The following is a 20,379-nucleotide window of genomic DNA, read 5'->3' as shown; positions in this document are numbered from 1 at the left end:
CAAGACATGGACTGCTGCAGTTTAAAGTTTTACATTGCATTCATTAATGCAAAGTTGCTGAAAATATATCCTGAACTAGACACAACGTGCAACAGATGTAAGCAAGCTCCTGCAAATCTATTTCACATATACTGGTCATCTCCTGATTTGGCTTAATTTTGGACTTCGGTCTTTGAAACATTTTCCCAACTTAGTTAAGCGTCCATCGTTAAGTTAAGAGCCCTCTTTGGAGTGATCCTTGTGGGTCATATTCCCTGAATATGCTATTAGTACCTGAATGTGTGTTAATGATATAACTGGATGAATTAATGAAACTGCTGTGTCATAGGAAAAGGAGTGAAAAGACTATAAGTATCCAAGCAAAACTAAACATTTTGAGCTCCACATCAAATGCTAAACAAGGTGTTCTCACTCTGCTAAGCAAAGCTGTAACTCCGGGAAAAACAGACCCAAGAAGAGGAAGCAAGTTGCAAGTGAGTCACTACCACAAGCAACGAGACTAAGGTCCGGCTAGAGGACTCCTATAAAACTTACAGCGACTGTTATCAGACAAACCAGTCTGGGTCTGCTGTACACCTAAAACCACAGTATCCAAAAGAAACTGTGCCCTGCTACCTACGTAGCTAAAATATTCAGCAAAGAGTACATGGTGGACAGGCACTGTTGTGGATCCTGTACCGAGGAATACTTTGTTGCAGCTGTTTGTTGATTCTGTCGAAAATTTAAAGCTTTGTTGCCTAGTTTGATCCAATTTGGGATTGAAGACTTTGTTGCTGAGAGGAGAGCGTTTTGTACTGGATACTTCAACAGATTGGGTTTATAAACCAGTGGACCAAAAGTCTAAGCTTCAAGGAACGGTTGAGTATAATTCCAGTTGCATTTTCCTTTCATGGAACTAAATTAATTCATTGTAAGACATTCACATAGAATTGAACTGTTAGTTATTTAGTTTGCACACTTTGCATGTGAAATAACGTTTAGTGAAACTTGATGAGGTAACTATAATCTACCTCGTATTATTGTATGAAGAATTTATTTAAAAGTAAACATGTCATATCTTTAATCTATATACCATTAATAAGCTAATGTGATGTATTATAAGATTGTCTGCACTATTTCAATTTAGGCTGTGTGTGCATGTGGGCGTGTATGTGTGTGAGCAAGTTACTTGCTATGTCATTTTTTGCACTGCATATCCACAGCGAGGCCACCAGACCTATAGCGCCAGAGGACAATACAGATCTGGCGGTTCCACTACAGAACCACAGGCGCACTGTCGGCCACGGGGGTCGCTGATGCGCGGTGAGCTGTGGATTCCCCTGCCGACCTAAGCCCTCCCTACCTGGGCAGCGCTCGGCCAATTGTGTCCCACACCCTAGGAACTCCCGGTCACGGTCGGCTGTGACATAGCCTGGACTCAAACCTCCGATCCCCAGACTATAGGGCACATCCTGCACTCCATGTGGAGCGCTTTTACTGGATGCGCCACGGGAGCCCCTGTGATCTGTTCCTTGTGATGGTTATGCTGAGAACTGATACTGTGATTATTATGGTGAGTGTTTTCTTTATTTTGTCTGTCTTTCTAAAACATACTGTTTGTTAGTTTATTAAGACTAGATGGCTAACACGATCCGGAGCTGTCGCCCATGGCCAGCACTAAACCCGGACAACCCTGCACATTATATGACCGATAGATTGTACTTCACAGCAAGCACTACAGCATGCATATTGGAGTGGTGATGGTGTTTGTATCTTGTGCGTGTTTGTACTGGACAATTGTTTATTATTGTTTACGGGACTGCAACACATAATGATTCCCTGCACAATACACATCGCTGTGTATTGCCAGTCCTCCTATTATTTACTATTGGGTCAGCAGACCATTTGGATTACAAGTAAAACAGAAACCATTTCACTTTCTTGTTGGATTACTGCACCTCCTCTGCTAATTACCACTTTGCCACACACACCTCAATTAAATATTATTAATAAGAGAACTAATAAACCCAGATAAACTCTGAATGATCAATTATTGAATTGTTCCTACATCCCAGAGGATGTTAATGTATCGCAAACTCTGAAAAGATGCTCTGGCCTTTGCGTCTCTGTTGGCATGACGATGTGTCCTATTTAATTGGAAGATGGCTGCTCCACCACCCCACATGCAATGGATAAAACAGGTCATGGCTATCCTGAAGCTGGAGAAAATAAAATATACCATGCGTGGATCGCTGGAACCCAGCGGAGCCAAACCAAGTGTGCGCAAAGTGCCGTGCAATCCAGGATTTGCATAAACTAGTAAGTATGCTAGAAATGGAGCTGGAAGAAGTGAGACAGCAACAGGATCTTGAGGAACTGGCACACCCACAATTCATGGAAGTCTTCATCACCCCTAACAGACTGAAAGCCACCAAGGAGATAGAAGGTCAGAACACCTGGGTTCAGGTAGGCAGAAGCAGGGAAAAAAAGAAACTTCGTCAAACACAACCACCAGAAATCAAAACAACCAACAAATTTGAGTCACTTCAGAATTTTGATGAGCAGAACCAACAACAAGAGAATGAAAGGAACAACATCCAGGACCCCACTGACAGTGGTGACCAGACAGCAAAAAGAAGGGAGGTCATGATTGTTGGGGACTCCATATTGAGAAACACAGCAAGTTCAATTTGCAGTTTGGACCCCCTTACTACAACAGTGTGCTGCCTTCCGGGAGCCATCACTGAGAACGTGGATAGGCTCCTAGAATGAACAGGAGACGACCCGGTAGTAGTCGTCCACATCGGTACAAACAGCATTGAAAGAGACAGACCAAAATCCCTGCAAAACAAATTCAGAGAGCTAGGAAGGAAATTAAAAGAGAAAACCAAAACTGTGGTATTTTCTGGTATACTACCAGCACCTTGCAAAGGACCATATGGACAGCTGGAAATAATTAATCAAAACGCATGGCTGAAGATGTGATGCACACGGGAAGGCTTCACCTATCTTGATCATTGGACCACATTCTACAACGAGGACTATCTGTATAGACGGGATGGACTGCACTTAAATAACAAGGGAACCAGTCTACTTGGAGAAAAGATCCTCGAGCAGGTTCAGAAGCATTTAAACTAGAAAGGAAAGGGGGGAGAAATCAACAAAAAAACAGAAGGGAGACCGCATCAAAACAAGAACAACAACTCAGGTAAGACAACCATTAAATGTATTTATCTAAATGCTAGAAGTATCAGAAACAAAATTCTAGAACTTGAAGCTACTGCACTAACAAGTAACTATGATGTGATAGGTGTTACAGAAACTTGGTTGTCTGAGAGTGATGGGGACGAATATAATATTTGTGGGTATACACTGTATAGGAAAGACAGGCAGGACAGAAGAGGAGGAGGGGTAGTGCTATACATAAGAAACAGTCTTGAAGCCCAGGTGTTAAACCTGGACAAAGAAAATAAAACCGAATCAATATGGGTCAGAATAACGGACAAAAATTCAAAGGGCATAATAATAGGAGCATGCTATAGACCGCCAGATTCAGACAGTGAGCAACAATAATCTGTTATACAATGACATTAGAAATGCGTGTAGCAAAGGAGAAGCCATACTAATGGGGGATTTCAACTTCCCCCATATAAAATGGGAAAACCCGGTGGGTAGCACGAAGGATGAAATAGAAATGGTGGAAATGACAAATGACTGCTTCCTAACACAATTTGTCAAGGCACCGACTAGAGGGGAGGCATGCCTTGATTTAGTCTTTTCAAATAACGAAGACAGAATAACTAAAACAGAGGTCAGAGAACCACTAGCAAACTCAGACCACAACATGGTCTCATTTGAAGTGTTTTTTAAATCCCCAAAAGTAATGACTAAAGCTAAGGTTTACAATTTTAGAAAAGCAAACTATGAAGGTATGAAACAGAGACTAACAGAAGTAGATTGGAGTAAAATAGAGAAAACACCCACAGAAGAAGGATGGTTGTTCTTCAAAAATGTAGTACTAGAGGCGCAAAACAATTACATCCCTAAAGTAGACAAATCTAAATGTAAAACTAAATTGCCAAAATGGCTTAATAGATCAATTTAAAAAAATATTCAGCGAAAAAAGGCACTTTACAGAGCATTAAAAAAGGACCAAAAAGAAAGTATGCAAAAAGAGTACACAGAACTGCAAACGCAAGTCAAAAAGGAAGTTAGAAAGGCCAAGAGAGAAATAGAAATGAACATTGCTAAGGGGGCTAAAACCAGTTCCAAAATGTTTTTCCAATATTACAACAGCAAGCGAACATTCAAAGAGGAGATTAAATGTTTAAGAGATACAAATGGCAAAATCGTAGATGAAGAAAAAAAAATAGCAAATATATTAAATGATTACTTTTCACAAGTTTTTACAAAGGAAGATACTGACAACATGCCCCACATGTCATCCAGTTCCTATCCAGTTTTAAATAACTTTAGCATAACTGAGGCAGAAGTGTTAAAGGGACTAGGAGCTCTTAAAATAAACAAATCCCCTGGGCCGGATGAGATCCTCCCAGTAGTACTCAAAGAAATGAAAGAAGTTATTTACAAGCCGCTAACCAAGATCATGCAGCAATCTCTTGACACAGGGGTGGTACCGACAGACTGGAAAATTGCAAACGTAATACCTATCCACAAAAAGGGAAACAAAACTGAACCAGGTAACTACAGACCAGTAAGCCTGACTTCTATTATATGCAAACTTATGGAAACTATAATAAGATCCAAAATGGAAAATTACCTATATGGAAACAAGGTCCTGGGAGACAGTCAAAGCTTTTGACAAAGTCCCGCACAAAAGATTAATTCTCAAACTGAACGCAGTTGGGATTCAAGGAAACACATGTACATGGATTAGGGAGTGATTAACATGTAGAAAACAGAAAGTACTTATTAGAGGAAAAACCTCAGAATGGAGTGTGGTAACCAGTGGTGTACCACAGGGATCAGTATTAGGTCCTCTGCTATTCCTAATCTACATTAATGATTTAGATTCTGGTATAGTAAGCAAACTTGTTAAATTTGCAGACGACACAAAAGTAGGAGAAGTGGCAAACACTGTTGTAGCAGCAAAGGTCATTCAAAATGATCTAGACAAGATTCAGAACTGGGCAGACACATGGCAAATGACATTTAATAGAGAAAAGTGTAAGGTACTGCATGCAGGAAATAAAAATGTACATTATAAATATCATATGGGAGATACTGAAATTGGAGAAGGAATCTATGAAAAAGACCTAGGAGTTTTTGTTGACTCAGAAATGTCTTCATCTAGACAATGTGGGGAAGCTATAAAAAAGGCTAACAAGATGCTCGGATACATTGTGAAAAGTGTTGAATTTAAATCAAGGGAAGTAATGTTAAAACTGTACAATGCACTAGTAAGACCTCATCTTGAATATTGTGTGCAGTTCTGGTCACCTCGCTATAAAAAAGATATTGCTGCTCTAGAAAGAGTGCAAAGAAGAGCGACCAGAATTATTCCGGGCTTAAAAGGCATGTCATATGCAGACAGGCTAAAAGAATTGAATCTGTTCAGTCTTGAACAAAGAAGACTACGTGGCAACCTAATTCAAGCATTCAAAATTCTAAAAGGTATTGACAGTGTCGACCCAAGGGCCTTTTTCAGCCTGAAAAAAGAAACAAGGACCAGGGGTCACAAATGGAGATTGGACAAAGGGGCATTCAGAACAGAAAATAGGAGGCACTTTTTTACACAGAGAATCGTGAGGGTCTGGAATCAACTCCCCAGTAATGTTGATGAAGCTGATACCCTGGGATCCTTCAAGAAGCTGCTTGATGAGATTTTGGGATCAATAAGCTACTAACAACCAAATGAGCAAGATGGGCTGAATGGCCTCCTCTCGTTTGTAAACTTTCTTATGTTCTTATATTCTTATCTACTCAAACGTTTTATTCAGTATGGCAGCCCTTCATTTTTTACTTTGACACGCTCTTCCTCGACTCCACCATTTAATTATTATTTCTATTTTCCTTCTTTCTTTTTCTCCTTTCCACTTTCCTTTGTTTAGTCTTACTATTGTTGAGCTTATGTATGCCGTATGTCTTGTTACTATGAAAATAATAAATACATTATTAAAAAAAGATCATTATTTTCTTCCAAGTACATTTTTGTCTTTTTTTTTTCATCCTGCTTACCCCCGGTTGAAAACCCCTGGACTATGAGAACCACCATGTTAGTGTTTTCTTTGATAATGTAATACATTATTTAAATCTGTTTTGATAGCAAATGTATCTGAAAACAAAGTTTATAATACAACCTACTGTGTGGCTTTTAATCACCAAGGAATTAAACTATTGAACTTACCCTGCCTTTAATTCAAGTTATTTAACAGTGGGTGTGCATACCAAACTATTCAAACAATGATTTTCTCACTCCCAGGCTTTGATCAGTAATGCTAGGTTCCAGTGTCAATGTCACCATATTTATAAGTCAGCAACACTTACAACATTATCAGTGCAGCATGTTTGTTTTATCTTAGTGTTTATCTATTTATATCTTGGAAATTGATTTTGCAATAAATATGGCCTTCTGAACTAAACCGTTTAATTTATATATATATATATAGACTGCAGTATAAAACAAAAAAAAAAGCCTCTCTGTAACTTCCGGCAGATGCTTTCTTAATGTGGGTTACAAAGTGTGGAATGTGTGCAAAACTGCAATGATTAAATAAAAGAAACATAGATGAAGTGCTGGCACTGAATAATGCAACCCCTTGTGTAGAATGTCCAAGGTTACTTATGCAAACTGTTAATATGCTAATAGTGTTATTGCCTTTTTAGTAACATAACTGCATGCTGAATGCTGATTGTTGAAACTTATATTTCTTACTGCATAGTCACTAATGATTGGTGCTAACAATATATATAAAGCAATCCCTTAAAGACATAACTATAGAGCAATTTACTACACCATCGGTTGTGTGTGATTGTCTCTCCAGAGCTTTTCTATGTTCAATAAACAACTTTAACAATCTACTCTCGGATCTGAATCGATGTGTTCCAGCTTTTCAGGTCCCTACACAGTGCTCTGTGATATTACCCACACATGCATCAGGTCTGCACCCCTAGCCTTTCTTACATCCTTTTAAAGTGCATTAGAGACAGCAGCTTTTGATCTTAAAGAGCCTGTACTGTACTTGGACTCCAAGAATACCCTACACTTAAACAAAGTGCCTTTGGACCCTTTCATTTTATTCGCTTAATGTCACCCAGTGGAGAAACCACAACTGTATGGAAAAATAAACATTTACATGTTAGTGGCACGGTATTTACAAAATAGTTGTACTGTTTTGCAATAAATTTACTTTGTGTTTAGGGTTTGTTTTTGTGTTTTTTTTTTTGTATTATATATATATATATATATATATATATATATATATATATATATATATACACACACACACACACACACACACACAACACACACACACACACACACATATATATATATATATATATATATATATATATATATATATATATATATATATATATATATATATATAAGCAAGCTCTGGGATTTCAAGAGTATATTTAGTGTTACCTTTCCAGTCGTTCAGATATAGTGGTTTGAATGATTGTTTGCAAAGTGACACTGGTTGGTAACCTAGGAAATGCAGTAAAGCTGCTTCAATTTGCAGCTTTACTTTTCTTAATGGTGAGTGGCTCTTGTAAAATGCAACAGTAAGATTAATGGCAACAGGTGTTTCCAGCTGATACGGTCCATTAGATAATATCAAGACATCCAAACATAAAAACTAATAACCATTTTATTTTAATTACTTTAGCTACTTTTAACTGTTTTGGCCTGTGGTGATTTTGTAAGTCACTTTATATCAAATGTAGGTGTCAGAAAAGACAGATTTTTGACTGAAATGTGGCAGTTAGGGCTAGAAAACATAAAAAAGTTGTTTTTTCTAATGGAGACTGCTAAAATGTGGTTATTTCACCATACTCTAGTTGCTATTATAATATGCTAATACTGACAATTGTGTGTGTTATTTGTAGAAAGAGTCATAAACCAGAGGTTTGGCACTAGTACTGGAGAAAGAAGAAAGAAAATATTCACGCAGTGAGCACCTGTTTAAACTATCAAGCCTGTGTTTCTAATTATAATAAGCTGTATTATAATTATAACATATTGAATTGAACAAAACTATTAATCATATAGTGATAGTGTAAACTACATGCTGGAGATTGGAACATTTCAAGTAAATTTAAAGTTTTGCTTTCATACAGATTGTATGTGGTGTTATCTGCTATTTAGTTAAGCATTATGCTAACCTGTGGAAATTTGAATCTAATAAAAACATGATTCTCAAGAGTGAATACAGGCAGGAGATGTGGATGAATGCAAAGCCATTACCAGAAGTTCGTATATACAGCATCTGTGTTCCTTCTGGCTAGGAACTTGATTTCTCTCCAGGAGTTTCTGAGAGTTGATGATCAGAGGTAATTGGTATCCTGGCAGCAATGCTTATGTGCACACTTCTGAAACCACATCTTGGCTGAGGTGTGCAGTACTGGTCTTAGATATGATAGCAAGCATTTTTGCTGCTGTTGTGCCCATAAATGTGTGATTTGGTCCTGCTAATGCATTACTGCTGTCACACTAATTGCGTTTACAGTTACTCTACAGCCTTAGATGCAGTGTCTCATTTTCATGCTCTTCTTTGTTTTCAATATTTTCAGGTACATTTTTTCTACCCCCAGCTTCCGTCAGTATTTTTACCACTTGTAATATGCCTGAAAAATCTAACAAATAGTGACAGCTACTGGAGTAGTCAGGATCATTGACTCAGGAACGACGTACATGTAAATATCTTTTACAACAAGTTTAAATATAATCTTAACCATTGTTGTTTTAAAGTGTTATATACATTTAGGTTAGTCTTAAGTGACTTTTACTTTTATGGCTTAGCAGCTGTACAAAATCAACACGCAAACAGAAAAGCTGAATCTAGCAAATCATATGATTTTACACTCATCCAGTTCCATGCTCCAGTCTTACTTTGTACTTAAAGTACTTAGTTTTTATAGCATGTTTAACAGAGGATTGCAGATGGGTTAGCAGCAAGCCAATGCATGTATTAAAGGGTTCATTGTAATTACAGCATTGGAATGTAATCTTCATGTCAGCAGCAGTGTTATAGCAACGAATATAAACCAGTTATCTGTTGTGATTATACAGCGTGTGTCTTGAGTAGCTACAGTCCATGTTTGGTGTCAGATTAAGTTCTACATGGATGAGTATGGAGAGTTCACTAAGAGGGTGGTCCCTACAAAGAAAGGATTGAAGGAGGCCCCTGGGGCAAAGTGGAGAAGTTCAACTCAGAGATTTCATGTTGTAAAATGTATAATATGTAAAATTATACATTTTGCAATCTGTGGGTGTTATGGGGCTGGGGTATGGTTATTTTACCTAGAGTATCATAAATCAGTTAGAAAATTAAATGTATACACTTGAACTCTTGATAATGATTTTTATTGGTGGGTCCTTCTGCTGTTTGAAAAATAAATGTTAAGGTGAGCATCTGCTTGCTTGTATGTGTGTGTGTGTGTGTGAGGTACTATGTTTATTGTATCTATTGACCCCATGTGTATTTTTAATAGAATTACATTTTACTTGAGAATATTACATTGATTATTAAGAAAATTGCTAAAATGTGATTGCTGTAATTTTATTGAAAGAGGACGGTGCAGTCAGTTGTGCAGAGGGAGGAGGGTTTTTTTTTGCTCCAGGTCATTTCTAATGTAGATGAATTTTAATGGTTCGCTGCCACTGCTAGTAAGCATGTGGGACCATTTATTTTTTCTTCTTGGCTCGTTTGCCAGTAGCTTCTGATAGAGGCTTTATTTTTTGTGATCCATTACATTATGGACATTATTTACCCAGCTTTGTTCTGAAGTTTTGTTCTCTACTTAACACAAGATGCAGCCGGATTATAGTAGATAAGGAGGTATATCACTGTCTCAGTAAAATGATGTCAATTCAACAAAACTGGCATTGGCCTACCCCCTCCAGGTGGTCCACGCTTGGAATGTACATTCCCAAAATCTATTAAAGTAATGATGATGGTATGATCACATCTAAATTCTAGAAAAAGAATGTTCTATTCTGGATGCCAGAAGTTACTGTAAACATAGCCAATGTCAACTTTAAATTTCCCTACTAAAATATCTTAAGTTTAAAACTGAACAGGTACTGCAACTGATCAGCAATTTACTTCAGTATTAAACTCTGCCCGTTACACTGTTCTTTATCCTTGGTGATTGGCTGCAGTCAGTGTATGAGATCTGAATCACGGCACCATTGTAACAGGGTGGAAGCTGCCCGCTAACTAGCAACCCTGCACACCGCAAGAGAGCGTCTTCCACAAAAGAGCTCAGATAGTGCAGCCTTATAGATGTATGGCAGTCTCCACTTTACCATAGTCTCCGTATTGGAGCAGGGGAAAATAATTTAATATCATTACTTAAATCTGTCTCTGTTTTTGAATAGACTACATTGTTTATCAGCAGACACAATTCAGAATTGCATTACAGTAGTCTGAACAAGTCACTTTAAAAATTAAATACATTTGTGGGATGTCTAAATAATTCTCGGCAATCAGTAGCTCCAGGACAGTCATGATAAAATGCCATTATGTAATAATAAACTGTGCATGCCTGGTGGGATGTGCCCCACAATAATAACTCAATTTTGAATAGAAAAGTTAAGAAACATTGTTTATTTAATCATCTTTCAACTTGAACTTTGTAATTCTATTTTCTAATAAATCTAAAGAATAGGGCTTCACTTTTTTATAGTTGTAGTTCTTCATAAACAAAAGTGCAAACAGCCTTCATACAGGAACATCTACATTGTGTCTATATCTGACCTTTAAAGAAAAACAAACCTGCAGGAGCATAAACACGTTTTGTGGAGCTTCCTTTCACTATGTAGCATGTACGTTAGTATTGTCTACTGGTGAAAAGGAAAACGTTTGGAAGCACACAAGTATGTTTCATGTCATCCCTCTTGTTTACATTAGGTTGTTTAACAAAATGAAGATGGAAGACGCTTGTTTATATTTTCCCATTATTCAGAAACATTTCAATTAATAATCTCAAGTAATCAATTCCATTTCCTTGCAAAGTTTATAGAATAAGAATATTAAAAATCTAGTAAAAGAAACACTGGCTTCAATTTTATGAGATGTTTCTAATGCATGTTTACGCTTTGATATAAATCATGTAAGAGTCATTCTTTTTTTCTAGACATACAATTTGTGGCACAACCTGCATATTCAAATGTTTTGTTTTCCTCTCAAATTTGTTTCAAACATTAAGTATTAGCAAATAAGTGTTATACAACTGATCGGTAATAACCAAGCCTTTACATGTTTACAGCTATTAATATAACAGTCTTGTGATAGTCCCCAATACCTGCTGTACAAGAAGTGAATCTTCTACAGGGTCAGAATGAAAATTAAATCTTGAAAACGAAATCCTGTAGTAAAACGATTCTTCCAAGAAAGTTCACTAGACTAGGTGTCTGATCAAGTATATGTTAATGAATGTCTGACAACTTGTTCTGAAGTACAGGTTCTGAACTCATGACAATACTAGACATGCACAGGTCTACATTGCTGACTTAGTTAACATTATCTGAGGTAAAGCAATCAGGACAAAGGAAAACAAAGTAAAATTGCAAGAAGTAGACAAATATATGAAAATGTGAATATACACCAAATGAATACATGCACTAAAATACTTAGGAGCACACATAGTGAACAGGATTTGGTTTTTGTAGAACTCACTCTGTAAACTTACAAGGCTGAGTTGAACATCTGCAAAATCTGCATTTTATACTTAACACAATATTTGTACTTCCAGACCAAAAAAATAAATAAAAATAAAAAATACCATCTGCTACACAATGAAAAGAAAACTGAAACAGCTACTAATACATTTTTGTAGGTTAATCTTTATTATTTTCCACTGCATATCTTAATGCTGACAGCCCATATCTACACTTTTGTTTGAATCCTCTGCATCAGCATTGCACTCTTACCTTTTATTTGCACAAGCAATACTACTACCACCACTTTCTTCTGTTAAAAAATCTTTGGCTTCTTTCTTGTATTTTACACTATAGAATACAATATACATTTGGAATATGCATATATGTCAAAGATCATGCTATAGATACCTAATCACTTAATGTGAGAATGTTTATTATCTAACCTCGCCAACGATCTAGATACGTTTAGGCCATGTGACCTTTAGCATCTATACCAGATTTCAGCAGTTTATTATTGTATTGTATTTGAAATATGTGTATATTATGAAGTTTTCAACCAATATCTGTTCTACCAGAATGCTCTAAAATATGTTGAATCGATCCTAGATGCTATAAACATAACCATAAACTTGTTTTTAAAGAGGTACTTACCATTTTCTTATCAACTTACATGTGATGTGTTTATTCTAGTTCTGCCTTTAACATGACCTGTACTTCTCCCTCAGTTTTGTTTTGTTTACTTATGGTAAAATAAATCCATTTAGTATGAGTTAAATGTACTAGATGCTAGTAAATCAGAGGTAATGTCAACCTTTGAATGCACCCCTAGATGCTTTCCTTTGAACTGTTCTAAATAATTTCAGTTACATCTAGAGGTCATAAACTTTGCAGATTTGTTATTGCTAAAATGGATTGCTTATACATTCCTGTAACTATGTATTTTAAGACTGGAGCATCATATTATCTGCAAAGTTTTATTTTATATTTATGTCTTTTATGGTGGCATTTATCATTTGGAGAGTTTGCAAAATCACAATCTCTACATCATCTAATGTGGCTATTATAGCTTTTAGAGCATATACAGAGAAGTGCTGTTTAAAATATCTCATCCTGCTAGTGAGCTGTCATTTCAGTTCAAAGAGGCACCTGTTTTAACAGTCTAAGTATTTTGAAACCTATTACTGCACTGTGTTTTAAAATTTAAATTGACCTTTTTTTGTACCTCATTGTCATGTCTGACATTATATATATATATATATATATGTGTGTGTGTGTGTGTGTGTGTGTGTGTGTGTGTGTGTGTGTGTGTGTATTTTTTATTCTGTTGCTAACAAGCCAAATGTAACTAACATTTGACAGAAAAAAATAATTCGTAAAGACATTTCACAAAATCATCCAAATATTAAACAGGTTGTAACAGGGTGATGTGCTACATGTGTGGATCGTCTCTGAATAATCATGAGACAGACACAGAGCATTGGTGTTGACACGCCACATAAGTGTGCAGATTTAATTTCAAGACAGATGCTGACACTAGGGTACCAACAGTGGTAGCCATAGTGTCATATTTAATAAAGAAAACAACTAAAAATAAAAGTTTTCCACACAAAATGACGAGCACTAGTCCTACTAAAAGGATCATCCCACTCCAGGAACCTACTACTCTACGGTAAACCTCTTTATACTGTTGGGATCAACATCCCCTAAATTGACCTACTGTTGTTGTCTTTGAAGTCCCTGCCTTCCAGCGCCTCTGGGTTGTTGTGATGGACCTGGCAGATTAGTCTTCACAGGCACTGTCCTGCAGTCAAGGGGTTCCATGTAGTAGTTCCTGCAGAGCGGATGCTCTCTTCCTTGACGTAAACAAACATGCTCTCGCTTAGCACCTGTCTGTAGCAGTGGCTTGTAGCAGCCTCAAACTGTGGTGCAGACGCTTTTTGAACTCTACACAACATCCCCGGGCACGTCCCCCAGACAATCTGGACCTCCTGATCCGCTCAGTGCTGGCGAGCCTAATCGGTTGCCCAGCAACACGTCTCAGCTGCACACACTTGTGAAGGAACCAGCGACTTGTCACATAGGAACCAGCTCCCTGTCACATATCCTCCCCCTCAGAATGGCACCTCCAGTTTGTTCGATACTCTTCAGCTGGTTCCTCTTCTTTTTGGGGAGGTTAGGAAGTTGGTTGCTGTTGTCTCCGCCGCCATCTCAAAAGGGACTGAGACATGGCAACAGGGGACCCGACCGGCGTGGACAGGGCGACTGGAGCGTAGGCTGGTGACCGAGCAGCTGCAGCTGCGACAGTGCAGTGAAGTCTGGTTCACCAGGGGGAGCAAAACAGGAGTCTGGGTTAACAACCGTGTCTGCTGATGCTGCGATCTGGGACTCGGGCCCAGCGATGGGAGATCCAGACACCAAGGTACGGTGTCAGGGAGCACAAGTTAAGGGCTCTGACCCTCAGCGCCACTGTTGCCCAGGGGTGCTGGTTGGGGTTGTGGTGGATGCAGTCTCCTCACTGGCGGTTGGGACAGTAGCTCCTTCTTTAGCTCTCCAGACAGCAGTTAAGAAGAACATAAGAACATAAGAAAGTTTACAAACGAGAGGAGGCCATTCAGCCTATCTTGCTCGTTTGGTTGTTAGTAGCTTATTGATCCCAGAATCTCATTAAGCAGTTTCTTGAAGGATCCCAGGGTGTCAGCTTCAACAACATTACTGGGGAGTTGATTCCAGACCCTCACGATTCTCTGTGTAAAAAAGTGCCTCCTATTTTCTGTTCTGAATGCCCCTTTGTCCAATCTCCATTTGTGACCCCTGGTCCTTGTTTCTTTTTTCCGGGCGAAAAAGTTCCTCCTTTGTGGAACAGTATCTGGTCATCTCTCGGACGTCAGCTCCTTCACATGGTTGGCAATTCCTCCACTGGCTCTTGGGACAATAACCACTCCTCTGACCGAGGATGGCAGCTCGTGCCTCTGGTAGCTGCTGATCGTCAGCTGGTTCTGCCTGAGCATCCTGGCAGCCAACTGCTCTGTACCTATCCTGCCTTTACTCAGCAGGACAGTGACACCCACCGGTGATGTGTTACATGTGTGGGTCTTAACTGAATGATCATGAGGCAGACACAGAGCATTGGCGTTGAAACACACTTTCTTTGTTTACATCACTGTCCTGCAGTCAAGGGGTTCCATGGAGCAGTTCCTGCAGAGCGGACACTCCTCCTCGATGTAAACAAATCCGCTCTCACTACGTGCCCATCTGTATAGCAAGTAATTTTTTACTTTACAACATTACATTCAAGGAGGTGTAGCCTTGATATATAAACAATGAGATATAGGCCATCTACACTCTCTCTTGATTATTTATTACTGTAGACTAATAAAAAATGTTTAAGCAAGTCACATATTTCAAACATAAAACTATTAAAAGGGACATAATTCAAGTGATTGAGAATTTGATATTTTCAAGCTACACTAAATACTGACAGTGAAATGCTTATAGGATACCATGGAAGGGTGGTGGGTAATTCACTGACACAGGAGACAAACAGGTGTACTTGAAAACACCACTCAGGTGCCCAGTTTTATTTTCAAAGGTGTTTTTGTTTCTTTAGCTCGCAGAGGGCGCTGTTGTCTGTGGTCTGCTTACCAACTATGGTAAACAGAACCACGGGAATACCAAGCAACGGTAAACAGTTCAGGGTGCAGGCGCACGCAGGTGCTCCAAGCAATGATTCAAAAATAGAAGGCAAAAGGAAAAGGGAAAATAAAACAGTAATAAAACTACAAATAAAAGGTGCTGCACTTGGCAGCGATATCCCAGTCTCTGCTACCCGTACGACCCGGATCACCGACCTACGCTACCGGCTCACTAGCCTGCTCTACACAATATTCCGGGGTCTGCCCAAGGGTTCCCCGCTGTCACTGTCTCGCTGTTAAATTGCTTCTTCTTCCCTGCTGGTTCTCGATCCTGACCAGCACTTCTACACACTCAGCGCGTTTCTATGCTGATGATGCCCAGATCTTCCTCTCTTTTCCCCCCTCTGAGCTCCTAGTTCCTTCTCCACCCTTTCTCCTCAGTGGTGGAACGATCTACCCACGGATATCAGGACTGCTCACTCCTTGACTACCTTTCGGTGCTTCCTCAAGACTCACCTGTTCAGACAGCATCTGTAAACCTCACAACTCTTGACTATACTGGACTATATGACACGTAACTGTATCAATACCTGAACTTAACCGCTTCACACTTTGTTGTGTTCTACTACTGCTCTCAATCATAATTATGCTTTCTGTATCTTGTACTTGATTTTACTCTTAAAGGTAACCGTATTCATGTTTTTCGTAATTGCTCTTATTTTAAATCATTCCTATACATGTATTGTACTTACTACTTGCTCTTAATGGAATTTACTCTTATAACCAAATATTTTTAACTTTAACTGCTCTTAGTCTTAATCACTCTCATACACAATTATTTATTGTATTTTTTTATTTTCTCTCATTATCTGTAATATGATACTTTAAAATGTGATACTTTGAAACAACTGTAAGTCGCCCTGGGTAAGAAATGCATAATAATAAAATAATAATAATTACTATAATAAATGACAAGTAGTTATTTACTGACAAGCTGGACTATTTTCAGAATAACAAAGAGAACCTCCAAGTAGTGTTGTTCATAACTAAAATGCATGATACAACAGGCAATAAACAAACAAACTACGAATCCAAAGTCCATAAATATATATTTCCATTTTATTTCCATATATATATATATATATAGTTTTGCTTCTTATTTGCTAAACCACCATAATATTTAAACACTGTCATTTTAAATATAGAAATGTGATGACTAGCAGCACTGTTAGCAACTAGTTTCAGTATGTGCCCTGACACTGTGGCTGAATGGAGACAAGCGGTCTCTGGATTGTATATCCTGTCAGTGCAATGTTTATCTCGCACAGCGACCTTCAACCAATTAAGCCCTGGGACTTTTTCAGTTCACACAGCTGAAAGGTATTTACTTTGCAGAAGAAGAAAACATATTGAAAATGTTTTTGTTTTTCTTTTTTTTTTCAAAGGAAATTACTTTAATACTTTAACCATACAAAGTTAAAGCAACACTGACCCAGCATGCCAAAAATCATCAGTGGCACTGCTTCTGTACTATAATTCATCTGTTGCTTGACTCCATGCACCCACCTTTGAAAATATAAAAAATCAATGCAGTGATGGGTTTGTAAATATGTCATGGACCAATTCATCTCCAGGGTCTGGATTAAGTAAGCAATAACACAAGGTAAGTCATGGGCTGTATTGACACTGACCAAACCTCCAGCGCATTGGGAGACAGCCAACCTCGCCATATAATAAATCTAAAATTCTATTGCAGTGGCAATATGAATACAGAATGAGCAACTTGTAGATTCAGTTTTCCAATAATTCAAAAATCACCACTTATAGCCTCCACAAGTGTGGTTCGTCTGTAGACGGCTCTAAAAGAGGTTGAAAAGCTACCTAACTCAGTTTTCAACTAGTGTCAGTGAGATCAAGCATGCTTTATGTCTTTGTGAGCTATTATACCAATTGGCCTTAGTTCTACAACAATTTCACACATGCAGATACATTAACATAAATGAATACATTATTGTATAATAATATAAAATGAGCAAGTCTTGCTATTGGAAAGTGCTTACAAATAAGCTAGAAAAACAACAACAAAACACGACAACAACAACTAATAATAACAATAAGCATACACAGCATTCAAGTAGACTTCAGTTCTACTTTAGTTCCAAATCTGTGAAACATTTTTCACAAACCAAGCATCTATAAGTAAAATAAAATACAATTAATAACCAAAATATCATTTCTACTGTATCTTTATGACAATGCAGACTCTGGCTTCCTTTCTGACAACAAAATAGCTTCTGTTTTTATAGATGAAAAGCCCTGATTGCCTGGTTGCTTTGGAACTCGACAGTATAAATGGAAAACTTAACCTGTGAACACCTCAGTAATGACTCACACAAGTATTTTTTTTACACTCAAATAACAGTGATTAAAGAAAGCATATTAGCAGTGTAGTTAAATATATGTTCCTTTTTAATGTAGAGTAACAACAGTTACTTACCCCATCCTGTGGCAATCGAGTCCTGTGTTAGATATGTAGCTGTTGCCTGTACAGTGAGTAATGAATTTTATTTTCCTTTTTATGTTATAGTTTTCCTCACTGTGATGTAACTTGAAACCAATGCTGAAGATGTATATTTATATCCTTTTTGGGACTTGGGGGGAAGGAAAAAGTAATTCTCGCTAATTAACAATGTGCAGACCTTGATGAAATTCCCTTGATAGAGCATGCATCACTGTTAATCTAGGGATCCAGTATTTTCCAACAGCTGTGCCAGATTTTACTGTACTGCTAAATAGATAGCCAGTATCATATGACTATACTTGTACTATATAATATATATATATATATATATATATATATATATATATATATACACACACACACACACACACACACACACACACACACACACACACACACACACCACACATATATATATATATATATATATATATAATATATATATATATGATGGAGTGTACATTCCGGAGCAAAATTGGTCAGCTCTGAGGCCGTGGCTGTAATGAATGCACACTCCATCTGGGTAACGGTTGTGGTGATGGTTTCAAAGAAAACTAAAATAATAAAATGTGAAGACAACATAAACCAACTGGGTAGTAAACAAACTGTGAAATAATGTAATGTGTTTAAAAGTAAAATTACAGTTAATAAATGGGTTCTCACGAATTAATGTCTTAGGTTAAATCACAGACTTGGATTTATGTTATGTTTTGTTGAAAATAAGGTATTATGTTAGAAAAGATATTTGAAGGCTTTAAGACCCTGGGGAGCATACGTATGCCAGGACTGATCATCAATTGGTCTTAATTGTTTAATTATCTAGCAGTTAAAGCTGGTAAAGTTGAGAGGGTGGGGGAAGGGAGAAAAGAGAGAAGAGACCAAACGCTGAGGTAACAAAAAACTTTAAAACTGAATGGATAGTTTGTTTCAGGGTAAGCAGAATTAGCCTGCTCCTGTATAATTTGGAGGGAAAAATAAGTGTTTAGTTTAGGACCCAAGAAAGGGTTAGGTTTTGTTTGTTTATTTGATTGGATTTCAAAAAATAAATACAACCCATGGAGGGTAACTGTAATACTGTCAGTGTTTGTTATTTAAACACTCCTGGTAGTGTGTGGAAAACTATATTATACAGTCATAGAGTGCAACCAGAAGGAAGAATTCACAACTATATATATATATGTATATGTGTGTGTATATTCAACAGCTTACTGTGCTTCTCAAAGCTATAAAGAAAATTTGGAATCAAACTTTAAAGCTTGTTGTTACTTAATTATATTACGTGATATCATATTTCCAAACAGGCTATTATTGTCCAGTATTTATACTGATTATTTTATTTCTAAAAAAAAATGTAATGATTACCATGAGGATTACCACTTACCAAGTTCTTTTGAAGGCATTAGCCAAAATGTTTGACTACTTGACTTTTTGTTTCCTTTAAATTTACTTCAGAAAGTATGGTTGAACATTTGAAGTTATGTCTAGCAAGACATCCAGTTTCATATCTTTATCTTCTGTTTTAATGATCTGTGTTGTTCCTATATATAGAAGCTTGAAAACATATTGTAATACCATTACTAAAGAGCATTACTACAATTCTGAAAAACACCAGCAGTGTGTTTCCACTTACAACTTGGACCTGAACTGGCTCAGAGTCGATCAGATTATAAAGGCAAAATTTTCAAAAAAAGTGTTATTGTGTCGAACTTCTGGAACAGTAACGAGAGCTTTAGTAGCAAGTGATTGTCAAATGAAATGTATTAATTAAATCAGTCTATTAATGCTTTGAAATTGAGTCAATGAGGTAGTTAATTCATGCATTTCTTGTTAAAAAGCTTAATTGTTGCAGTGACTAGATAACGGGAACTTGTTAATCAAAATGCATGTTAGCGAGATCAAGAAAAATGCATAATTCGCTATTATAGAAACTACTAATGTACAGGGAGACGGCTTTCCCACCAGCTAGCTATAAAAAAATAATGGGAATATCTATGTTGTATATATTTAAAATTGTGCATTTTGGAGCTCCCGAGTGGTGCATCCAGCAAAGGCTCTCCATGCGGATGTGGTTGCTAGAGGTGGGCTGAGGATACAGATAACAATTGGGAACACTAAATTGGGGAGAAAACCGTAGTAAAAAAAATTGGAGACAACTACATTTAAAAAAATAAATAAATAAAATTGTGCATTTTGTCATGCAGAATGTACATTTATTTAGAACATATAAAATACTGATTTATGATTATCTAACCACATGGATTTAAAAAAATAAATGAAACCCCATTATAATTTACCCTCATTCTTTTTGCCTTGATTGACCTGACTGTGTGGCATGGAGCATTGTTCTGCTGGAAAAAACAATCCTCAGTTGGGGAACATTGTCAGAGCAGAAGGAA

General features: G+C 37.4%; 1 protein-coding gene across 1 annotated transcript in view; it reads right to left on the bottom strand.

The window, feature by feature from the left end:
- LOC121295487 (cGMP-specific 3',5'-cyclic phosphodiesterase-like) overlaps positions 1-18,240 on the bottom strand; it is an 84,551-nt gene extending 66,311 nt beyond the window's left edge. The window contains exon 1 of the mRNA XM_041220173.1: positions 17,960-18,240. Within this exon, the coding sequence (XP_041076107.1) occupies positions 17,960-17,964 (5 nt within the window). The 5' untranslated portion in view covers positions 17,965-18,240. The remainder of the gene's footprint in view (positions 1-17,959) is intronic.
- Positions 18,241-20,379: the final 2,139 nt, after the last annotated feature.

Source organism: Polyodon spathula, chromosome 2 (genome assembly GCF_017654505.1).
Source record: "Polyodon spathula isolate WHYD16114869_AA chromosome 2, ASM1765450v1, whole genome shotgun sequence".
Taxonomy (NCBI): Eukaryota; Metazoa; Chordata; class Actinopteri; order Acipenseriformes; family Polyodontidae; genus Polyodon; species Polyodon spathula.
The sequence above is the reverse complement of the archived record's forward strand: the minus strand, read 5'-3'. Positions and strand labels throughout refer to the sequence as shown.